We start from the raw sequence: 25,249 nt of genomic DNA, 5'->3' as shown, positions 1-25,249 counted from the left end.
CTAAAGTGCTTTTATACTTTACAAAAACTCTAAGGGCTGGACATGTGACGACAACAAATGCTAGGAGTGGTCAGGCACTGAGGCTGCAGGGCGCACAGGCTGCTGTTGTCCTGAATGACTTCCTTCTGTCTCAGTCTGCCACATGATTAACAGTTAGAACACAGGCTTGGGAGTTAAACTGACATGGATCTAAGTGTTTAAATGGCATTAGGAAAGCCAGTTGGCCTCACCAGCCTCAGTTTCCTGGGGATAATAATTCATGCTCCTCAGAAGCTGTTGAGAAGACTGAATGAAATGCCTACATTTGTAGCTCAGAACCTGACACATAGGAAATGTTACATAAACAGTATTAACTATTATTCCAAATAACAACAGTGTTCAAGTGACAAAAGTAAACTGAACATGTTTTAAAATTAGTATAAATACTCATTTTATCATTAGTATTTTGTCTTTTACATAGAATTTCCTATTTTGGGTCTTGTTTTTATATCGTCTTTTGACGTCCCAATTCTTTTTCGTTTTCCCGCATTCCCACTCTGACACGCAGATTTCCTACCAACTCCCTGTCTTCTCTCTGAGGCCCTCCTCCCTTGTTCCCTTGTTGGTTTGCTTTTAGCACTCAGATGACTTTGGACAGCTCCTTTGCTTAAAGCTTCTCGAATGTTTATCTCCCCTTTTCCACTCTATGCCCAAAGAATGTTCAGCCCTACCAGGCAAGAACAAAAGAGTCAATATCATCTCTGCTACCTAAAAACAAGAGCTGCATTAGTCAGAGATGGTGAAACGACCAATCTACATGTCTGCTAAATACCACATTTCCTTTTATGGTTATGTGTTATCATATAATGCAAATTTAATTCCTAATGGAGGAAAAAGCCAATTTTCTTTGACACGAAAGCATTAAAATAAAAATACGGTAGGTACTGAATACTTTATCAATCTAAAACGATCAAACTTTTAGCAAAAAAAAGGAAAAAGCACAGAGAGGTTAGTGAAAGTCTGGGCAAATCCCAGGTAAGCTGTTATTTCCTTACAGAAATCAGCATGTCACCACCATCCACTTTTTTTCCCTAAACTCCTCATAAATGCAGTGACATGAGCAAAGACCGCTCTGGGCCTGTCTTAAGGATGCCTATGTTGAAGGAAGTTAAGTTACTAACAACAAAGATTTCAGACTTATGGGTTCTTTTCGCCTAACAATCACTTCTTAAGAATTCTATTAAAAACCTCTGATACAATTAATTTTAAATGTAGGTCGGGTGCAGTGGCTCATGCTTGTAATTCCAGCACTTCGGGAGGCTGAGGCAAACGGATCACCTGAGGTCAGGGGTTCGTGAAAAGCCTGGCCAACATGGCGAAACCCCATTTCTACTAAAAATACAAAATTAGCTGGGTGTGGTGCTGGGCCTGTAATCCCAGCTACTCGAGAGGCTGAGGCGGGAGAATCACTTGAACCCAGGAGGCGGAGGTTGCAGAAAAAAAAATGTATTCAGAACAGGGACTAATGGTAAGTTTCTTTTTTGCTGCTATCATCCTATAAAGCACGGAATAAAGTACCTGACTTTCTACTGGAAAATTAAAGAACCAAAAAGAAAAGAAAATGACAAAAAGAAAGAAAACAGAAGAGAGAGGAAGCCTGAGCCTGAATCTGTGCGCTGGGCCACAGCACTTCAGACACCCCCTCGAACTGATGATATCCACATCTTACCACCCAGCAGATGGGGAGCACTTGAAGGGCAAGGGCCACCACGTGTCATTACAAGTGCTCAACACAGTGCCTGGCACAGGGTAGGATGTTAATACAGGTCTAATTCATAACTAAATATGTGATTTAGGTACTCCCACATTTTAGACTGAACCTTACATATAGCTGTTTATAATGTAGACAACAAAAGTAACCAAAGTTAAATGTTAAAGAAGTTATTAGTATCTTCTGCTTTTGTAATAAAAGTATTTAGAAACATATCCCTGAGTTAAATGTATTTATATTTTTAAGGCATAAACTTCCTTAAGTTTTCACGTAAATTTTTTAAAGTCCACATACTTGAGAAAAAAGAGAGCTCTTAGCCCTGATACTTACCCATACGGCAAAAAATATTCAAAAATTTATTCTGAATTTTGTCTATGTAACTAAAGTATATAAGGCAACTTTTTATATATTCAAAATAGGGCCAGGCACAGTGGCTCGCACCTGTAATCTCAGCACTTTGGGAGGCTGAGGCAGGAGGACTGCTTGAGCCCACGTGTTTGAAACCAGCCTAGGTAGGCAATATAGTGAGACTCCATCTCTATTTTATATTTAAATAAAGTAAATAAATAAAATAGGGTTATAGCAAACTTAGGAAACACAGTATATACATACTTCAAAAGAAATAAGATCGATTAGAAAGGCATAGAAAATATAAGAAAATCCAGACAAATTGTTTTCTTGTAAGGTTCAGGATAATTAATTTCAATAAATCTGTGGGCATGAATCACACCAAGAATCACAGGAGTCAAGGCTCAGCTGTCTTTTCTACTGCAGAACTAAAAAATGTCATGCTGGCCTGGTGTCTTTAATGATACCTTGACACTTCTTCGCTTTTGATGTTAAGTAACAGAGTAAAAGAAGCAAAAATCTTCTGCTCACACAATATACAGGAATGAAAAAAAGAACCCATCATTCTCAGGGCTCAACAAAGACAAAAATTTAATGAAAAAAAAATTTAGGAAGCCACAGAGATAAAGATTCAAAACGCTCAGAAATAACAGTTACAGAGGGAGGGCGGCTTATCAAGCAAGGCCACCTGAGCACAAGGATCCCTAAAGGGACACATCATTTGAGACAAGCTGGTACACATCTGCTGTGAGTCCAATAGGGACCGTTCTAGGTGCTGGCAACTCCATGGGGAACAAGACAGGCAACATCTCTAATCTCATGCAGCTCACGGATCCTCACACAAAGTGTTTTAGTATGGAGGGAAAAGGAAATCAGAATGGAGGAAGGGAGGAGAAGGGGCAACTCTGGAGAGAAAGGTATCTATCAAAAGTACAAGGAAGGCCGGGAGCGGTGGCTCATGCCTGCAATCCCAGCACTCTAGGAGGCCGAGGCAGGTCAGGAGGTCAGGAGATCGAGACCAGCCTTGCCAACATGGTGAAACCCCATCTCTATGAAAAATACAAAAACTAGCCAGGCATGGTGGCACGTGCCTGTAGTCACAGCTACTCGGGAGGCTGAGGCAGGAGAATCACTTGAACCTGGCAGGTGGAGGTTGCAGTGAGATCGTGCCACTGCACTCTAGTCTGGGCAACAGAGCAAGACTCCATCTCAAAAAAAAAAAAAAAAAATACAAGGAAGCCCGGTAGCCCCTGACAGGGACCTCTCTTCTCCCAAAGCAAGAAAGTAGTAACTCCACACATTTCTCTGGTAAACCAGTAGAGAAGAGGATGTGACTCTTTTGAGAGGATCTGCTTAGCTGTTCTGAAGAGCTGAAAAATTATCATATATAAGCTTCTAAAGCCCAGATGACAGGCCTAATTCCATTTCTATACAGTGATGCATGAGGTGAGTCATGGAAATTACCTGTTCAGAAAAGGTAAGAAGGAGCAATTGCCAGCCTCAACTGCAGTTACTGGGTAAAGGATGTGATCCACAGCTTGCAACAAACGTGTTCATATTCTTAAGTGAAAATACTGCAAATGTAAATGGCAGAAATGAGGTTCTCCAAAGAGAGGCAGAGAACAACAGAGACAGCACCCCCATAAAGCAGCAAAAGAACAGAAGTCCACACTTATTTGACAAAATGAATCCAGTTTTAATTCACACAGATCTCACTTAACTTTCCAGTTGCTACGATATTTTCTATCTTGCTATTTTTTCTCCCTATGTGCTTTTAAAAAGATATTAAATTGCCATTGGCCGTTTTTGGGGGGCTTTTTGTGCTCTCATTTCAAAATGCACATGGACAGGTTTTCTGGGGAGACACAGATGATGGCAATGTGACATGAGCCACCTAAGTGAAATTCTTCAGTCCTCAAAAAAGACAATCGAGTGGTGTTTTAAATATACAAATAATTAATTTATACAAAAAAGGTGATAATTCCCCCGGCTTTAAGGGAAAACAGATTAAAATCCTAGCAGAAAGGCTTTAAGATATCAAAAGGGGTACAGATTTTAGTAAAATAAAATTTGAGGTTTCACAACATGGATTGAGTTTTTAGGCACCAGTTGTTCAGGTCTAAGTCATCGAACATTCAAGTCATCTAGTGCATTTAGCATTTTAAGTTAAATGTTAATCTATTTTTAGTGTAAAGAGGATAACAAAATTGGCGAAAGCAGGTTAAAAAAAAAAAAAAAGCAAAAAAGATCCTAGGAGTTAGTCATGGTCACCAACCGGGCATACAGACCCCTGAATTTTCAATTACCAACCTGCACGATGAGACATGCTCTCTCACAGTCTCCTCTTTTGTGATTATGAATCTGGCTTTGCAGAAACAAGTTAATTTGAAAATCTGTATTTAGAGCAGCTTTTAATCTGAAGATAAAAGACTTTGTTTTTTGTTTTGGTGTCCTCAATCTAGTTTTCTAAGCTACCTAAAACTAAAGTACAGTGATTCTAAATATTCCTCTTTCAGTCAAGAAACAAAGAAAAAAAGAAGGAATACTTGAGAACCCACTGTATGCCAGAAACCCTGCTAAGTTCTTTTCTTTGCATTTTCATTATTCCTCACAACTCCCTATGAAGTAGATATTATCTCCTTATTTGCAGACATGGAAATATTAAGGGAGAGAGAAAAAAAACACTTTACCAGGGTAACCAGTTATTTAGTGGCGGAGCTGAGATTAACATTCAAATCTGATTTGAAAGGCTATGGTTATTATCCCAATATATCCAACCGTAATTAACAGGAACCATTGCTTTTTAATTTAATGATCCCCATCTCAATCTGCTATGTCTCCTCTTTTATAGACTAAATTTACTTAATCTTTTCAATAGTAAAACAATCACACACAATACTTGTTTCTCTGAATAGTCATAATCATCAATGATTCACAATGAAACCAGTGATCAATTAAAAAGCAAACAAACAAGAGTTCTCTAATCCTGTCCTGCACAATTGATTTTTGAACCTAAGAGTGAAAACTGGTATCTACTTGGTGAATAACTGCAACTGTCGAGAACTTTCAGAATCCCAGGACCATCATTCAAAAGAATAACTACTCTGAAGTTTATGTTATCCACAAATGTAATGCTAGCAAAGCAATAATCAGAAAAAAGATAACAGGCTCAGTGCTACACCTGGAACCTAGCAGCTACCACTGGAGAATGCTGATCCAATTCATCAGTATGCAGCTCAACAGCTTCAAATCCACCTATCCTCTGTTATTCTCTTCATATTCTGCTTTCTGGTCCACAGGATATGACATACTTTGCCAAATGCATCAGTGAAGTCCTAACACTGACACATCAGGTTAGTACCACTGGACTTGTTTGTTCCACATGGTTTTCCATGAGCTTACTGTGATGGTCTTTTGGCTGTCAACTTGGCTAGCCTAGTGTCCCTCGTTAATCAATCAAACACGAATACAGGTCTTGCTGTGAAAGTACTTTGTAGATGGGATTAAGGCCCATAATCCACTGACTTTAATGAAGAGAGGTTATCCTGGATAATCTGAGTGGGCCTGACTCAATCAGTTGGAAGGCCTTAAGAGCAGAGCTGAGGCTTCCCTGGAGCTCTGAATGGATCATGGTCACTCAGAGTTTCTTAGATGCTCTCCTTTTTTCTTATTCATATTCATTCTTGGCTGCACTATCTAGAATTTGGTTTTTGAGAGCCTAGTGCACCTCTGTACTGCCTTCCTTTTGGAATCTCAATCTTGAGTACCCTCTTCTCTAAATGCTAACACTGCAATAATAAAATAACTGGGTTGCAGGGGAAAGATAGGGACTGAGAGGTTGGGGGAAAACAAAGAGGGTTTCCATGAGTTTTGCCAGCACTTGAAAGTTTCATTCAAAATATTATTATCCCTTATTAAAGTGGATATAGCAATAGCAGTCTGGTATATAAATATGTGGACAGAATTTTCTTCTCTGTATTTGGAACATGTGTGCAGGATAACAGCACCATAATGTCTCATGTCACTCATTCGTTCAGGCTCAATCTTAAAAGGTTTGCTCAGTTCTATGAAGACCTATGCTTGCAACTCAAGCGAACAATTCCTGGATGGTGGTTTGGCCTGATAGAGAATGCGAACACTGATGTGGCCGATGCTGACTTCTTGACACCAAGATGGAAGTATCTCTTTTTCTTAATAGAAAAAAATACTCAGTTTTATTAAACGGATATATATTTAACTCTAGGAAAAAAGTTGCTGACTTTACCCTGCTATATGTGTGAATGGTGCTCTGTAGTATCTAACATTAGAATGCAGATCTTGCTCAGAGAAGTTTAAAAATGATGCAATGCTCAATCAGACAAATATTTTCATATCACAATGTAACATAGATTAGAAACTAATAATGAGGTAAATACATTATTACAGAAATGTACTTAGTATTTTGAAAATCTAGGTCAACCCTCTCTAAAATATTATTTATTTTGCATTAACTAGAAGATAATGTAATTAGCTTGGCGTCTGTCCTTATCGGGATGCCAGTACGTCTGATAGGATTTCTGGGTCTTGGAATTCTCAGCATAGTAAATTGTGCAGCTGAAAAGTTTTTGTGCTTGATGATAGTGCTGGTATGATAGAGATGATGGAAGAGAACAACATTTAATATGAGCCATCTCCAGAATCTGTAACTGGCTGGTTCTATGCTTATCATGATATGTAAGGCTTTGGCAAGCAAACACAGGCTGTTCTTTTCCTAAGTACTGAGGGCCACTCTACTGACTATGTTAATCTAGCCAGTTCCCATTGGTCTAATAACTCTTGCCTATGACAGTTTGCAACATTATGCCTTTTTTATTTTAAAGACAGGGTCTGGCTATGTTGCCCACGCTGGTCTCCAACTCCTGACCCCAAGCTGTCTTCCTGCCTCAGCCTCCTGAGTCCCTAGGATTGCAAGTATGATGCCACTATGCCCGGCTGCACCATTAAATCTAAATAGTTACAGACCAAAAGGGTCAGCTTCTCCTTCACGCTCTTCATGTGCAATACTCACGGGATATTTTCACACTACGTGCAGAAAGTACAGCTAATCTCAATCTACAGAGAAAATGCTAAAGGCAACAGTTTCATTCCATTTTCCCTCATTTTAGGGAATAGTACTAGAAGAAAAAAATCAGATGAACTGACAAGATGTGGTAGAATGGAAGGTCTTGGGAAATCAATTAATAGACCAAAATAATACTTTTTAAATGAAGTTTCTGGGAATAATTATCTGTGTCTGATAAAATAACTCACCAGTGATGCCATTGGATTCCTGCTGTAGGTCACAGTACCACAGTCGGTTTACTGGATCACATCCCTCCCTTATTGATAACAAGACATAGCGGCCATCATCAGATAACTAAAAAAGAAAAAAAAAATAGTGCAGGGGGCTAATTAGAATATATTTGTGTGAGAACATTATTGAATATTAAGTTAAAAAGTTAAGGTTAATTTCCAAAGGCAGTGTCTCTGCCCCAAACTCATGATCTGATAAGTTATCTGAATAAAAAAATGAACATCAATTTTATCTTATTTCACCCATAATCATAGTTTAACAAAACACAGTGAATTATTTTAGTTGAAAATATCAGCAGAGGTAACTGAAAGTCGTAACTTCAATGTAATTTTTATTTTAATTTCTAGTCTATTCTTTAAACTGAAAATATGTAAAATCCATCATTTTGAATATAATATCCTTGACTTTAAAGTTTTCTCATGGGTTGCATAATTTAAAGTTCGTTGTTCTCAGTAAGAATTAGCAAAATGGGGCCAGATGCGGTGGTTCACGCCTGTAATCCCAGCACTTTGGGAGGCCGAGTAGGGGTGGATCACCTGAGGTCAGTAGTTCAAGATCAGACTGGCCAACGTGGTGAAACCCTGTCTCTACTAAAAATATAAAAATTAGCCACGTGTGGTGGTGGGCGCCTGTAATCCCAGCTACTTGGGAGACTGAGGCAGAAGAATTGTTTGAACCCAGGAGACAGAGGTTGCAGTGAGCTGACACAGTGCCACTGCACTCCAGCCTGGGTGACAGAGTGAGATTTCATCTCCAAAAAAAAAAAAAAAAAAAAAGAAAGAAAGAAAAGAAAAGAATTAGCAAAATGGGTATAGATGCAAGAAATTCACTATGGTCCACACTGGTCACACTGACAAGTTTCTACTGAATAACTGCTTTTGCATATTTTTAGTCCCTTCTACCACAAGATCTCAGAAATGAAAGGCCTATGCTCAGAGACTTTCCTTGTTAGTATAAACAGCAAAAAGAATCCTAATAATCTAATACAAACAATATATTATTGTTTGAGTTGACAAAATTGATACATGGTATCAAACTACACATATTCTTTTGCAACTAATTTTTTTCATTCAATGTAAGTTTTATCATTAGTCCATGTTGGTATGTGCAAATCTAGTTCATTCATTTTAACTGCTGTACAGTATTACAATCTAGAAATATACCACCATTAGTTGATCCATCATCCTATCCATAAACATCTATATTATTTGTTTTCTTACTATTACAAATAATTGTTTAGAAAATTTCTGGAACATATTTGTGACCTAAAATGCTTCCCAGTATATATAACTAGAAGTAAAATTGCTCAGTGGTAGGACATGCACATATTCAACTTTATGAGATGTTGCCAAATTATTCTCCAAAGTGGTGGTACCAACTTACAATCTTACTTAGCAGTACTGTATGAGAGTTCCTGTTTTTCCATATCCTTATTATAAGAGTTAATTTTATATGTTAACCTGATTAGGCCACAATGCCAAGATATTTGGATGTTAGTTTAGATGTTTCTGTGAAGTTTTTTTTTGTTTGTTTGTTTTTCGTTGTTTTTTTTTTTTAAGATAAGATTACATTTAAGTGAGCAGATTTAGAGTAAAGCAGATCACCTTCCATAATGTGGGTGGGACTTATCCAATCAGTTCATGGCCTTGACAGAACACTGACCTCTGCTGAACAGGAGGGATTCAGCCAGCCAACAGCCTTTGGACTCAACTATAACTCTTCCTTGAGTCTCCAGTCTGTGGGCTTACCCTGCAGGGTTAGGACTTGCCAAGACTCCACAATCACATGAGCCAATTCCTTAAACAAATCCTCTCTATGTATATATATACATACACACACATCCTGTTAGCTCTTTTTCTCTGGTAAACCCTGACTAATAGCTCTTATTCTTTCATTTGCTCCTTCAATAAACATTTGCTAAGCAGCTATTTTGTGCAAGACATTTTTCTAGGTGTTAAAGATACATCGATAAACAAATCAGGAAAAAAAGTACATCTATTAAGAGAGAGGAACACATAAATATGGAATTACATAGTATATTATGATAAATGCCATGGAAAACATGAACAGGTCTGAGTAAGGGAGACAGGATATGGTGGGCGGGTTGTAGTATTTTTTTTTTTGCGACGGAGTTTCACTCCCGTTGCCCAGGCTGGAGTGCAGTGGCACTCCAACCTGCAATCTCTGCCTCCTGGGTTCCAGCGATTCTCCTGCCTCAGCCTCCTGAGTAGCTGGGATTACAGACGACCACCACCACGCCCAGCTAATTTTTGTATTTTTAGTAGAGGTGGAGTTTCACCAAGTTGGTCAGTCTGGTCTTGAACTTCTGACCTCAGGTGATCCACCCACCTTGGCCTCCCAAAGTGCTAGGATTATAGGCGTGAGCCACTGCGCCCAGCTGAGGCTATAGTTTTAAATATGGCAATCAAGGTAAACCCCATTAAGAAGGCATCTTTCCACTGTTTTCTGACTTGCACTGTTTCCACTGGAAAGTTGGTGTCATTTCTTATCTTTGTTTCCCTATATGTAATGTGTGTTTTCTCCTCTGGCTGCTTTTAGTATTTTGTTATCTTCGGCTTTCTGAATATTGATTATTCTGTAATGGGCTTTGATGTAGTAACCTGCTTGAGATTAATTGAGCTTCTTGAATCTGTGGATTTCTGTATTTTATCAAATTTGTAACATTTTTGGCCATTTGTTCCTCATGTATATATTTTTTGTCTCCTCACCCCTATTTTAGAACTTCAAATATATACTGTTACATAACTTGGTAGTATTCCACAGGTCAATGAAACTGTGTTCATTTTTGTTTTAGTTTCTCTTTGTGGTTTAGTTTCGATTGTCCTGTCTTCAACTTTTGCATTTTCTTTTATAGCATCTAAACTGCTATAAACAGATACTTTTTCATTTCAGAGTTTCATTTTTTATTTCTAGAAGAGTATGTGGTTCATTTTTATATTTTCTATTTCTTTGTTCGTTATAGTAACACTTAATAAAGATTTCTAAAAAGTATTTTTTTACGATAGCTTTTTATAAGTCCTTATATGTTAATTCTACTCTGTTATTTCTGGATCTGTTTCTATTGACTGTTTTTCCTCTTGGCTATAAGTCACATTTTTTTTTTGCTTCTTCTTTAATAACTTTATTTATTTATTTTTTAACTGGATTCTGGACTTTTGAATGTTGTCTGGATTTATTTTCTGGTCTGTCTGTAAAACATTTTGTGGCAGTTAATTTGTTGCCAGATCAGCTTGATCCATTCTAGACTTGTTTTCAAAGGTTTGTTGGGTAAGGTATATAGCCCTACTGCTAAGGCATGGCCTCTCTGAGGTCTAACTGAATACCCTGGGTGTTCACAAAGTCTTTCGCCTCTGACTTGTCAGAATGTGAATGTCTCCCAGCTGTTTTAAACCTTTGGGAGTTGTCAGCTTACAGCCCCCTAGTAGTTCTTAGCTTGAATCATAAAGTCTTAGTCAGTGTACACGCTGCTTAACAGCCGAAAACATGAGGGGATTCCAAGGCAGATATCTGAAACTCTTAGTGGGCAGTTTCCTCCTTTTGTTACTCTGCCCTGCAAATTCCAGTGTCTTCAGTCTCTGATTTCCAATCTTTGGATCCTTAGCTCAGTGAGACTACAATATTCTGAGCTCCTCCTCCTTGTGCCAGAGGCCAAAAAATACCTCCAGGCAGAAAGCCGGGGCAACTGTAGGACTTACCTCTTTCCTGGATCAGTCTGGGGTGGCCTATTGATCAATATCTGAAAACAGTTGCTTTGTCTATTTTGCATAGTTTCCTAGCTGTGTACAGCAAGAGGACTAGTCCAGTACCAGTTATACCACCATGTCCAGAAGCAAAAATCTATCATTATGTCTTAAACAAGTCTCTTGCAAATGAATACAATTTGAACACATCTAGTCTTTAAAATCCAATCTAAAAATCTGTATTCCATATCCATTAATTTTTATTGCTGAGGTACTGGCTTCCACATTTTAAATTTTGAACCTTTTATTTATCTTGCTTTCCCCAGTGTCTTTCCTCTTTGTATTATATTTTTCCTTCTTTGATTTGGGAATTACACATTCTATTATCCTTAAGCTTTTAATATACATGGCTAACTGTTCAGAATTTTGGTTCCACCTTATTTTTAAGCCATCCTATATTAAGATTATCCACAACTTCACAATTACAATCTTATTAATATAATTGAAAGTAGCATCATTACTACTTGAAACTTTTGTTCTCTTGTTCTTTAAATAAAGACAGACTACAGCATAGTGTTTAAAGTCACTTTACATCAATCATAAATGATGGCTAATTCAGTTGTAGTGCTTCAGTCATCAGAAAGATAGAGCAGTAAAATTCACTGCAAGAACCATACCAAACCTTCAATGACAGCTGTCTCAAGCACATCTAATGAGTTTTTCTCAGCATTTCTGGCTGTGCTAAATAGCTGTAGCAGTTTATACTTAATCTAAAGCAGGAAGTCCCAAGGTACATTGCTGTTATAATGCCAATTAAGTCAATCCTCTTCATTATAATTCTCTTCATCACAATCTGGAGTTGTTCCACAGCCACTAAAATTTGCTAAACTGAAAACAACGTTGAATTTTCAAATGCTCAAAGTCTCAAGCCTCAAAATCATTTGTAAGTCACTGTTGCCCCAAAATGTACAGACTAAAAATATACCTTCTTCCACTTAAATTTAAACAACACACACTTAATGACAGCCCCACACTCAGATTAGTTCAAGGCAATTTAAAAGATGAATTTTGGAAATCATTGGGAGGGGAAGACATAAATCCTGTTGATGTGGAGGGCATGTGACTATCAACAGAATAAAGTTATTTTCCTAAAAGCCAGATTTAAAATAAGAAAAGTAGAAAAGAAGGCAAGCCAAGAGCCCATCAGGCCTTCATGGAACAGTTTGAATTCTGGTTCAACAATACTGGTTTTCTTTTTTTTTTCTTTAAGCGATATGATACCCCAGCTAGAATAATTGTGCTCTCCAGAAGCAATTAATCTGATTTGCAAACACTGATTTTTTCTTTTGCAAAAACTGTAATAATATTAGCCTGACCAATTATGAAATAATTCCTAAATTTACAAATTCCTAAATTTGTGCTTTCATGGCTTCCTTCTATTTTAAATCTATATTATTTTAAGCAAATTTTCCTTAAGTAAAAATGACTTACCTTCATAAAAATCTACCATTTATGTAAATAAAACATTAGCAAAAACAAAATTAAAAGAATTACTACAAATGAAACATTTACATTACCGATATTAAATCTATTACTTGTATTCCTAACAATAACAATAAACATCAAGGCTAAAACTCTTTACCATTTTTATTAGTCAATTTTTAATATGTAGGTTACTTTGACAGTCTACTTCTGCAAAGTCATCTGTTGAATTATATTTAGAGTACTGGTTCAATATAATTAGAAAATGTTGAAAGAGAAGAAAGTACTAACATTTGCATTGATAAATGTATTTGGAAAGAGGAAAAAATCTAGATGTAGAGAGAGCATAGTATTCTACAGATGGGCTAAATAACATTTGGTCATTCACTGGTACTACACCTTTCATTTTCCATAAGCAGACAGAAACCTGGGAGGTTATTAAAAAAACAAAGCCAAAAGCCACAACCCCACGCTCCTTCTCTGGTGGCTGGCAGAAAGGCATGTCTCCTGAAGGTGGGAGGAGCACTCATCTCCAGGCTTCAGGGAGTAATTCACTCTTCCCCTTTGCCTTGGCTACTGTTTCTTGGCAAAGTTTCCTCAAATTTAACTTCTCTTTCCACCAGAGTAGAATCAAGGTCCTCAATGAAAGGGGAAAGTCACTCAGCTTGCTTTGGTTAAGGGTACTTGGATATGCCACTCGTCATTGTAAAATGGATCTTCTGGGTGGTCCAGCCCAGTTCTCCAAAAGAGCCAACTACCACAGCCTCAAGGGCAAAAGCCTTTTCATAAAAGTGTATTCCTGTGCCCAGGGTGGATGAGGTTGGACACAGCTACTATCACCAGAAGTGGCTGATCTTAATAGGAAAATCTCGGTCAACTTCCCATCCCCAGCCAACTTCTCATCTTCCATACCAAAGACACAATTTAACACGTGCCATTAACCACTGCAGTTCACTATTCAGGGCAGCCACAGCTGGGGTGTGTATTCCACCACCATTTATCAAGGGTCTACCAAGTGCTGGCTGCTGAACCAGGCTCAGGCACACACAGATCAATAGGCTAGAACCTTCAAGAACTCATGCTCAGGTGGGAGAGACAGATACACTGAAGGATACAGACACACACAGAAAGAGCCATGTTGTAGAACATTAACGGCAAGAAGTACGATGTATGATGGGAATGGGTGATGGGGCATCTACAGGGTGGTGAGCTGGACGGAAAAAATGAATTCTGAGAAGGCTTTGAGGAAGTGATGACCCCTAAGTGATTATTAAAGAAGTAGAATTCCCCTAGTTTCTTGAAATTGTCCATGCTTAAAATTCAAAGGCTACCCTGGTTTATGTTATCTGGTACAGAGAGCTACGTCTAACATATACTCAAGTACATACATTCGTTCTCAAGTGTGTATCTCACTGACAGACATCAGCATGCGTAGTGGGTGCTGTGCTGGGCTGCCCTCTAGGGCTGAAGCCCTCATTCCCCAGCTGATGGGTGTTGGGAGCAGACAGCTCTCAGATGAGAATCTCTCCAGGCCTCATCCTCAAGTTGAAGATGCACCTCTTCCAAGATCATACATTCTTTTGGGTTCATCCACATATGACAACCGGTTAATGTAGGTTTATAAAGGCCTGGACCCCTCTCCCTCCTGTTAGGACAATGCTGAAGGGCTCACCTAGCTTGAGGGTTCCTGCAGGATTGCCTGACTCCTCTGTGATGATTGCATCACAGTTCAAGTCCTCCCTCTGCTGCCTTCATTCGTCACACAGGCAGAGATTTTGAAAGCTCTCCCAGCAAACTTCCAGGACACAAATTTCTATCTCAGAGCCTGCTTCCCAGGGAAGCTGATCTGTGACAACATGTAAGGCATCGCTAATATCCTGTAAATATGCAGTGTGTACAACACAGCCCACAGCTACTCTTCTTCCACTCGGTGTCCTTGCCAGGCTCAACAAACAGTTCAGTTCTCCCTGCCTGAAGTCTGAATCAACTAGAAACAGAACAAGAGTCAACAGATGGAGAACCGAGATCTCAACTTTACAGCTGAATAAGTACACGCTTAAGAATGTGGCTTAGTGCTGTGAGTCAGTTAATCTGTGAACTCCCAACCTCTCTCATGTCTAGTCATTGGGAAACCAAGATTCAGTGAAATTTCTCGGCAGGAAGGTCAGAAGAATGGGGAAAGAAGTGTTCCCCTTTCATCTTGGTGGTTTCTTACCCTGGCATATTTTATGCTAGCCTGAGGAAAACTGTAAGTTTTGGCTTCTACTTTTGAAGAGGGAACCCAATAACAGCTATCATACTAATTTACATTTATCAAAAGGTAGGACATAAAGTATGGGGGTATTGCATTTTATAGTTTCATTAAAGAAGACACATTAATTCATTAACAATTCTACTTGTGTATACTGTGGTACTAGGCTACACCAAGGAAGTCAAAGAAAACTCTCACTAGACGTAGTTCAAATTGTTAGAGTATGTATTTTATACTTTACTCCATTAGGTTCACATGTACTTGTCTGATAAATGCATAATTTGGACAACTTAGCATATTCAGGAAAATACCTCCTACAAAAATCACAGAATTGAGAAACACAAGTAGCAACCAGAGTATTTTTAAGGGAATCTAGTCCCAAATAAATGTTTTTACAAAATGTCTTCAGTTAATGCCTTACCTAGGTGTGATGTGATTCACTCAGACCAGAGTCTTGATCAAGCTATTCCATTTCACAAGGTCATCGGCTCTACCATTGGGTCATCTGAAGGCTTTGCACACACACACACATATATACACATATGTACACACCATATATATATAAGTCTTCAGGATAAGTATGAAATAGATACTAATATCTCAATATGGCAGTTTCTCTGGAAAATGGGTATATATTTTAAACAATAAACCTCTGTTATTAATATTAAAATGAATCTGGCTATTTTCAGTCTCAACACCATACAACGCAAAGAATACCTGAGCTTTCCAAATGACCAAAATAAACAAGCCTTTCTTCATATTGAGACAATTAACAGAAAAGCATTTGTTTTAAATTCCCAACAATTTAACTATGTATGAAGTAATTTGTCCTTAAAAACAACAGAACACAAAACCTAATATTTATATATATATAGAATATGTGGACTTACATCAAACATTTTCAAAGAAAAACTCAAAAGTCATTTTATGCTAGAGCAACTATACTCCAGTTGTGTGGTGTTGTATTAATAAGGAAATTTTCATGGCCATGAAATTTCTTTACTATATTTAATTTTTTTCCCTTGGAACCTAACAAAGAAAAGGCGAAGAAAGTTTTTCCATTATTTGAATCTACATGCACTTTCAAACTGAGGAAGGTATTTTCTTTTATATGTCATAATAAAAGAATTAGTTGCATGTAAAAAAAGTATTCTAAAAAGCAGTGACACTTGAAATTGTCCTGGAAATGAACAAAAGGAGTGAAAATGGATCTTAATAGCTTTGAGAGTTAATCATGCTATTCTCAGAGCAGGAGACTTTATCAAATTTATTTTATATAAATCTTTTGAATTCCTTTCACAGTAGTTGTGAATCATAGCAACATCCCTTTAACATTATTTTTCTAACACTTAGGAAAACTTTTAAAACTAACCACCTACAATGATGACTTTTCATATATGAAACTCATTTATGGATTTGTAATAAAAATAAGAGGCAATGCCAGTAACAGACATACAGGGGAGGCATAAGCACAGGTGAGTATGCATTAATAATTTTAACAAATAAAGTTACCCAGTTTTCCCAGTACAGTGTGGTTCTACAACAATAGAAGACAAAAAGAAATCAGTCTAAATACTATATGATGTGTTGCTTGGTATGCCAGAAACAGATAAAACAGAAAATTCTAAGAAAACAAAACACATACAAAATAAATAATGATATTTTGACATGATATAGGCACTACTGTTTCTAAGTTGTTTGGTTGATAGATTTGGTTATTCAACAATCTACTGTTTGGGTCAGGTGTGGTGGCTCACGCCTGTAATCCTAGCACTTTGGGAGGCTGAGACGGGCGAATCATTTGAGGTGAGGAGTTCAAGACCAGTCTGGCCTACATGGTGAAACCCCGTCTCTACTAAAAATACAAAAATTAGCTGGGCGTGGTGGCACATGCCTGTAATCCCAACTACTCGGGAGGCTGAGGCATGAGAATCGCTTGAACCCAGGTGGTGGAGGTTGCAGGGTGCCAAGATCACAACACTGCACTCCAGCCTGGGCAACACAGTGAGACTCCATCTCGCAAAAAAAAAGTATCTACGGTTTGTCTTATTTTCTCCCTTGCTGAGCAAAACAAGTGTTCTGTAAGAAAAGTGACATATCAACAAATCCAACATGTCTACTAAAAATGACGCTCTCCTGCAGGATTGTTTTATGTATAAACGGTAGCACAGCCTTCTTGCTTTACTCACATCCAGGTCTCTAGCTTGGCTTTCTGACTTTTCTGCCTTCTCAACCATGCTGCTGAGATTTTCCTGTGTGCTAATCAGCACGGTGAATATTATCATGTAAGGCAGTGCTAAGGAAAGGAAGCAGTGGTGAACACAAGGCAAGCGCTAAGTACTTGGGGAATAAATATGCACTGTGCCAACTGGGAGGAGGGCTGCTGAGCAGTTACTGGCCCAAGTCAAAAACAGCCAACCAGCAAGGGGCAGAGGAGGCCGAGATCCCCCACCAGGAACACCAGTGGAGTTTTCTATGTCTGTTCTGGAAGGTGAGACCCTGCTGATCTTCACGTGCATGAACTTCCGCAGGGGACGTAGGAAGAGTAAGGAAATTAACATTCACTGCATACCTACTGTAAGTCAAGCATCAGGCAACACACTTTATATGTTAATATATGTGTAATATATATGTTTTAATTACTAGGGATCACAGGTGAACATATAAAAATGGCTTATGGAGATATGTGACAGATATTAAGATTCAGGATTACTTTTGAAAAAAAAAAACTTTTCAAGAATTAGGTATAACAGAATTAGGTTCTCAATATAGGATTTAGCGAGATAATCACAAAGAAGCTGGGCATTTTCTCCTTAATCCTTTCTAAAGGGATGATGCATTTTCACAATCTTCATTCTAGAGCACCCTCTGCTGGGAACACTGCCACAAAATGTTTGATTTCTTTAGGATTTTTTTCTCCCCAAATGCTAACAATTCACTTTAAAACAGAGCTTTGTGGGGTTTTTTTTTTTCTTGTCCAACAGAACCTGAAAATTTCTACCCTGCCATGAAACTGTCCTTCAAGTAAAGCCTCACAGTCTATATTAAATAACTGGCATCTCTGTCCATCAAAGCCCAATGCCAGCTGTTTCATGTTACACCCCAGGGGCACAAGGGAGCTCTTGTTCCTGAGCCCAGCATTTTGGACATGTACAGGAGGGACTGAGTGTAGGAGGCTTCCTGAGGTCCTTGGCTGTGAGGAGGGCAGTGAACACAGCTTGTACTTCCAGAACAGAGTAACCCAGGGATATGCCTTTCCCTGGAGCAAGAGGTACCCAGGAAGCTACTAGGAAGACAGCTGGCCTCGAGTCATCTTGAAAGGTCCCTGATGAAAAAGGGTGGAGGAAGGAAAGGCAGAGAAGTCTGAATCTCGAGGGAATGCTTCTAGGATCAAAAGCTTTGAGGGCAGGCAGGTGGTGCAAAAGGGCAGCCAGAGAGTTTATAACCCACATCAGGGAACAGCAAAGTACAGAGGTTCCTAAAATCGAGGGGCTCTCTCTAAAAAAGGATGGCATAAGCAGAGCTGGAATCTGGACACACATCCTCACTGCAAGCAGCCAAGAGAGGCCGACAAACAATGACCAACAAACAATTCCCAATAAGCAAAACTCCCATTTCTCTTGTCTTACTCCTCCTCCCTGCGTGGCTACTGGGAAAACTAACAGGAGGAATATGCAAGGAGAGGGGCTTGGCACACTTGAGCTGGGTAGAAGGTGAAAGCATGTAAATTGGAGAGAGCAATATTTTGTTTTGGACTGCAATGAACCTTTAATAGCAGGTCCAATACCCATAAGTGTCCAGGAAGCAAGGAGTTCTGCCGGGTTGAAGGCAGTCATCCCGGGAAGACATGCTGTCACAGCGTGACGGAGGGCAACAGTGGGGAAACTAAAGCTGCTTCCTGATTGGAACTTCCTGAGATCTGCCTGATCAAGGCAAGACAGACCTGTCCATGCAGGAAGGCAGAGGAAGTATCTGTGAAGAAGGAAGATGAGTCACGAGGAGATAGCATCTAGGATATAAAGAGAAGTTCTCAGTGAACTTGGACTGCGGCAGTCGAAGGGGAGGTGGACGGCAGCAAGCCAGAGAAATCCGCACACGTCCATAAGCACATCCAGTCTCTGCCCACAGGGTTCCTCCATCCACACCCACAAAGCCTGCATCCTGCCCTGTGTCCTGCTTCTCTCACACCCAGCAGCTAAGTTCTCTCCCAGGAGGCTAAGAGATGCTGTGATAAATCCTCTGTCCAGTTTCAGAGCTGAAAAAGCCCTGGAGGAAACAAAGGAAATGACCTTGAACAGATTAATTTGCCCAAGGCCACAGACAGAACTAGAATAAAAATTTCTTTTCCAGTACACTCCTCTCACTCTAACACTGGCTCTCTCATCATAGACACTGTAAAATGCATTATCTAAATACTAGGTTCTATGACTGTACTAAAAGCAAGTACTTTTATAATAAAAGCAACAATTGCAGCACATGCCTTTGGTACATGGTTATAAAGAGGACTACAGCTGAGCATGGTGGCTCATGCCTGTAATTCCAGCACTTTGGGAGACCAAGATGGGCGGATCACTTGAGGTCAGGAGTTTGAGACCACCCTGGCCAACATGGTAAAATCCTGTCTCTACTAAAAATACAAAACTTAGCCAGGAATGGTGGCATAAGCCTGTAATCCCAGCTACTCGGGAGGCTGAGGAGAGAGAATTGCTTGAACTTGGGAAGCAGAGGTTGTAGTGAGCCGAAATCATGCCACTGTACTCCGGCCTGGGTGACAGAGTGAGATTCCGTTTATCGCTTTTCTTTAAGATGCAAATCACTAAATAAAGGCTGTTAAGAAACTGCTTCATTTCCAGTGAATAGCCTGAGTGCTAATGTGTCCACCAGTCATGGGTGCTTCTGGTCCAGCTAGTTCTGCAGTACACCCACTTCTTGGACTCCCCTGGCTTTATCACACTTCTTGAAGGACATAAGAAATTTCCACCTCAAGATTTTTTTCATGATCTAGATTTTTCTGAGTGAAGACTTGGAACTGGACCATCAACTCAGGTTGGACCTGAGGCTTCTGAGGTGTCATACCAGCAGAACTCTAGAGTTCATGTTTAAGTGACAAGAGTACTCCTCCATGTAGCCAGATGGTCCTTTCGCTCAGAAGGAGATCACACACAGCTGGGTTGGGAAAGGAGGAAGGAAGCAGCACTCACCTAGCCAGCCAGACCTGCCTGACCAGCCTTGGTAACTGGTGGGATGACACCACTCACAACAAGACCACCCAAGTTCTGGAACACTGCTTGAGGGAAGTCTACGCCCACTTTTTGTTTACGGAGCCCATTAAGTTTTCTTACAGACTTCCTCTACATAATTCACTAAATAGGGCCCTGATCCAATAAAGATCAAATATAAAGGACTCACTTTATATTGTTCCGTTAGCTTTTTTTTTTTTTTTTTTTTTAACAACTTCATTTATTACTTCTGTAAAGTAGAGTTGCATCCCTTTATTTATTGCTATTACTCTTAGGCTGGGCATGGTGGCTCACGCCTATAATCCAGGACTTTGGGAGGCTGAGACCGGCGGATCACCTGAAATCAGGAGTTTGAGACCAGCCTGGCCAACATGGTGAAACCCTGTCTCCACTAAAAATATAAACATTATCCTGGCGTGGTGGTCCACGCCTGTGTAATCCCAGCTACTCGCGAGGGTGAGGCAGGAAAATTGCTTGAACCCGGGAGGCGGAGGTTGGAGTGAGCTGAGATTGAGCCACCACACTCTAGCCTGGGTGACAGAGCAAGACTCCATCTCAAAAAAAAAAAAAAAAAAAATTAAAAATAAATACAGTTATTACTCAATTTTTGTGTGCCCTTTCCTCTTGATCAGGGAAACAGTGTACATAGTGGTTAAGAAGATATAGGCTGTGGCCCTAACAGACCCAGCAGGCAATTCCAGCATGAACTTGCAAGATAATTACCCTAGTAGGTATTTGATTTTCTTTATGTATTCCTTCCTTCTCAAACTGTAGTAAAGATTATATCAGATGAGTTACGCAGAGTGTACATCTATTGAAAGAATGGTAGAAGAATCATCTAACCTATTTAAATTTGCTTTTTTTATTTGCCTAGCTAGCAGAAGTGACTATACATATGTTTAATGCATGTGATCTATTTCCATTCTATTTGTAAACACTAGCTGCTCACAGCAGTATTACTCATAACAATACTGTGGAAAGCAACCCTAGAGCCCAAGGATGAATGGATAAACAAACGGTGTACACACATACATTGGAATATTGTTCAGCGTTAAAAAGGAGGGAAACTAACACACGCTACAAGATGGTTGAAGCTTGAAGGTAAGCCAGTCACAAAAAGACACTGTAAGATGACATTGAGGTACCCAGAGCAGTCAAATACAAAGGGACAGAAAGTAGAATGGTGGCTGCCAGGTGATGGCAGTGGTGGGTGGAGAGGGGTGGGGTAAATGGAGAGCTATTGTTCACAAGGTGGAGTTTCCGTTTTGCAAGATGAGAAAGTTCTGAGGATCAATGATAACAGTTGTACAACAATGTCAATGAACTTAATGCCACTGAACTTGTAAGTTCACTTAAAGTACACTTCACTTAAGTACAACTTGTAAGTTATACACTCAAAAATGGTTATAATGGTCAATTTTATGAGATTACACATCACCTAATATTTTGGTAGCATATTTATCTTAATTGTATTTCACTCAGATGAAGGTAAAAAATGTATATTATTTTATATCTATGGTACGCAGAAGCCCTATGTATGAGGAGAAGATGTAGTAGATAGAAAACTTAGCAGAAACAATCTCCAAATAGATCTCAGAAAAGCCATTAAAAACAAATATGTGAGAAAAAAGACAATAGTAAATGCACAAGAAAGGCTGGTAGAGTGGGAAGTTAGATGGGAAAGAAAAGGCATAAAAAACGGACACATTTTAAGGTAACAAAATGTTCTACAAATTTATTTTTAACACGTTCTACTAAAATCTGGCAAACTTTTTCTATAAAGGTCTAGACAGTCCATATTTTCAGCTCTGTGAACCATATGGACTTCTGTGGCAATCACTCAACTCTGCAGTTATAATTTGAAAGCAGGTAAAAATGGGTGTGGTTGTGCTGCAAAAAAATTCCATTTACAAAAACAGGCAGCAGGCCAGATCCAACCCAGTGGCAGTTTTTTATTGACCCCTGGTCTAGAAAATCCAAATAAATAAAAGGACAATTTGGAATACAGAAGATCAATTCCCATGAAATAATATACCATAGATTCCTGTTTCGTCCCCCAACGAAGTAGACCTAGGAACAAAAGTTAAAATTGAAAATGTGCCTTTCCTGACAAACTGCTAACTGTTTTTCAATAGAAGAGGTGTCTCGATGAGCTAAAAAGTTTGTAGTACATTCCTCATTCCCACTAAAAATGGAATACATCCCACCCATATTAAAACATTCAGAATGCTTCTCTAACAAGAAATATTTCTTAGCACACAGGAATGAACTAACCAGAGTCAAAATTTTACTCCAAGTACCCCTAAGTTTCTTCACAGCTGATTCTCAAAATACAGACTAAATTATAGGCCAGTAACTTAAAAACCTATCACACTTCAAGAGGTTGGTTCCTGTCAAGACCCCCAAGAAATACATGAATATTGATGAGAAAATGTCTAAAAGATACTTATTTTAATGTAAAAACAAGTGAACAATATGCATGAAAAGAGCACAGTTGTGTAAAACAGGGAAAGACACACACACTGTCTTTTCCCCATATTCTCACTTGTATGTACAAAGAAAATGTAATACTACACTCACCTCCGAGAAGCAGGATTCTGAGTTTTGAAAGGTTCATGTTTTACCTTACTAGGTACTTTTATAGTTTTTACTATAAGTAAAATTACTTTTTTACCCTCAAAGTATTACTTTTAATATTAAGAGTAATAGGTTGAGATTGCAGTTAAAAGGTTTATCACCTCCATTATTAAGAGTCAATCTGAATACCAATATTTTTAACAAAAGAATATTCACTCATGGGACTTCTACCATCCATAAAAGTAACCACATAATAAGCATATTTATACACACATCCACGAAACACAGTCTTTGAGGGTAAAATTTCACAGCTGTACAATACCTCAGCTCCACCCATCCATTTAGGTTCATCAGGAAACTCAGCACACAAAATATCTTCTGACTGATCAGTTCCCAAGACATGGTAGTAGAGCTTTTGGTGGAGATTGGTGGATGTCTCTGTGCCTGAAGGAGTTAAAAGTGTACATTGAAATGCACTTGGTAATTTTAAGAAAATCAATTCCACCCATATTGCAGAATGCTAGAAACATTTAAAAAGTTAAGTAGCTGGCTGCAGGATGCAAGGTTAACACACAGAAATCAATTACTTTCCTATATACCAGCAATGAGCAAGGAGATTTTGAAATTAAAAACAATACATTAGCACCTCCAAAAATGAAATATTTAGGTATAAATCTAACAAAATATGTGTAAGATCTATCTAAGGAAAACTGCAAAATTCTGATGAAAGAAGTAGAAGAACTAAATAAATGAAGAGCTAGTCCATGCTCATGGCTAGGAAGACTCAATATTGTCAAGGTATCAGTTCTTACCATTTTTGTCTATGGATTTAATGAAATCCCAAAATCCCAGAAACATATTTTGTGGATTGACAAACTGATTCTAAAGTTTATATGCAAAGGCAAAATATACTGACTAGCCAACACAATACAGAAGGAGAACAAAGTTGGAGGACTGGCACCTAACTTCAAGATTTATTATAAAGCTACAGTGATCAAGATAATATGGTATTAGCAAAACAACAGACAAATAGATCAATGGAACAGAAGAGAGAGCCCAGTAGCCTTTTTAAAAAATGGTGCTGGGACAACCAGACATCCACAGGCAAAAATATGAATCCAGACAAGATCTTACACCCTTCACAGAAATTAACTCAAAATGGATCACAGACCTGAATGTAAAACATAAAACTATAAAATTCCTAAATATTACAAAGAACTCAGCAATAAGAAAACAAAAATCTGATTAAAAACTAGGCCAAAGGCCTTGACAAACATCTGACCAAAGATACACAGATGGCAAATAATCATATGGAAAGATGCTCCACATTATATATCATTAGGGAAATGCAAATTAAAACAATCAGATATGGCCAGGCGTGGTGGCTCACACTTGTAATCCCAGCACTTTGGGAGGCCAAGGCAGGTGGATCACCTGAGGTCAGGAGTTCGAGACCAGCCTGACCAACATGGTGAAATCCCGTCTCTACTAAAAATACAAAAATTAGCCAGGTGTGGTGGCATGTACCTGTAGTCCCAGCTATTTGGGAGTCTGAGATAGGAGAATTGCTTGAACCCAGAAGACAGAGGTTGCCATGAGCCAAGATCACACCACTGCACTCCAGCCTGGGTGACAGAGTGAGACTCCATCTCAAAAAAAAAAAAAAAAATCAGATATAACTACACACCTGTAAGAATGACCAGAATTCAGAACCCCGGTAGCACCAAACGCTGTCCAGGGTGTGGAACAAGAGGAACTCTCATTCATTGCTGGCGGGAATGCAAAACGGTCTAGCCACTCTGGAAAAGTTTTGGAGGATTCTTATAAAACTGAACAGACTCTTAACAACATGATCCCACAATCATGCTCCTTTACCAAAGGAGTTGAAAACTTGTGTCCAAACAAAGACCTGCATACAGACTTTTTATAGAAGTTTTATTCATAAGTGCCAAAACTTGGAAGCAACTGAGCATTCTTTCTGTAGGTGAATGGATACACTGTGGCACATTCAAACAATGATTATTCAACACTAAAAAGAAAGGAGCCATCAAGCCGTGAAAAGGCATGTAGGGAACCTAAATGTATTATTAGTAAGTGAAAAAAGCCTTTCTGAAAAGGGTACATACTGTCTAATCCCAACTACAGTATGTTCTGGAAAAGACAAAACTATAAAGACAGTAAAAAGATCAGTGACTGCCAAAGATTGGGGAGAGAAAGGAATGAATCGTTGGAACACAAAGGATTTTTAGGACAAGTGAAACTACTCTGTATGATACTACAACACTGGATACATGTCGCTATACATTTGTTCAAACCTACAAAATGTACAACACCAAAATCAAACCCTAAAGTAAACTATGAACTTGGGTGATAATGATGTGTCAATGTAGATTTGCCAATGAAACACAAATGTACCACTCTGGTGGGGGATGTTCACAATAAGAGAGGTTACGAATATGTGGGGGCAGGAGGTACATGAGAAGTCTCTGTATTTTCTTATCAATTTTGCTTTTAAAACTGTTCTAAAAACTAAACTTTACTTTTTAAAAAGTTAAGTATCGGCCAGGC

At 38.8% G+C, this 25,249-nt stretch overlaps 1 protein-coding gene across 2 annotated transcripts in view; it reads right to left on the bottom strand.

Moving 5' to 3' along the window:
* Positions 1 to 25,249, bottom strand: part of PREP (prolyl endopeptidase) — a 133,696-nt gene that overhangs the window by 76,160 nt on the left and 32,287 nt on the right. For both annotated transcript variants that reach the window (XM_077998400.1, NM_001257914.1), the window contains 2 exon segments: positions 23,004 to 23,125; positions 7,388 to 7,493 (listed from right to left, as the gene is read on the bottom strand). In XM_077998400.1, coding sequence (XP_077854526.1) covers positions 7,388 to 7,493; positions 23,004 to 23,125 — 228 coding nt within the window.

This window comes from Macaca mulatta, chromosome 4, assembly GCF_049350105.2.
Source record: "Macaca mulatta isolate MMU2019108-1 chromosome 4, T2T-MMU8v2.0, whole genome shotgun sequence".
NCBI classification, from domain to species: domain Eukaryota; kingdom Metazoa; phylum Chordata; class Mammalia; order Primates; family Cercopithecidae; genus Macaca; species Macaca mulatta.
This window is presented reverse-complemented; position numbering and strand designations above follow the sequence as displayed.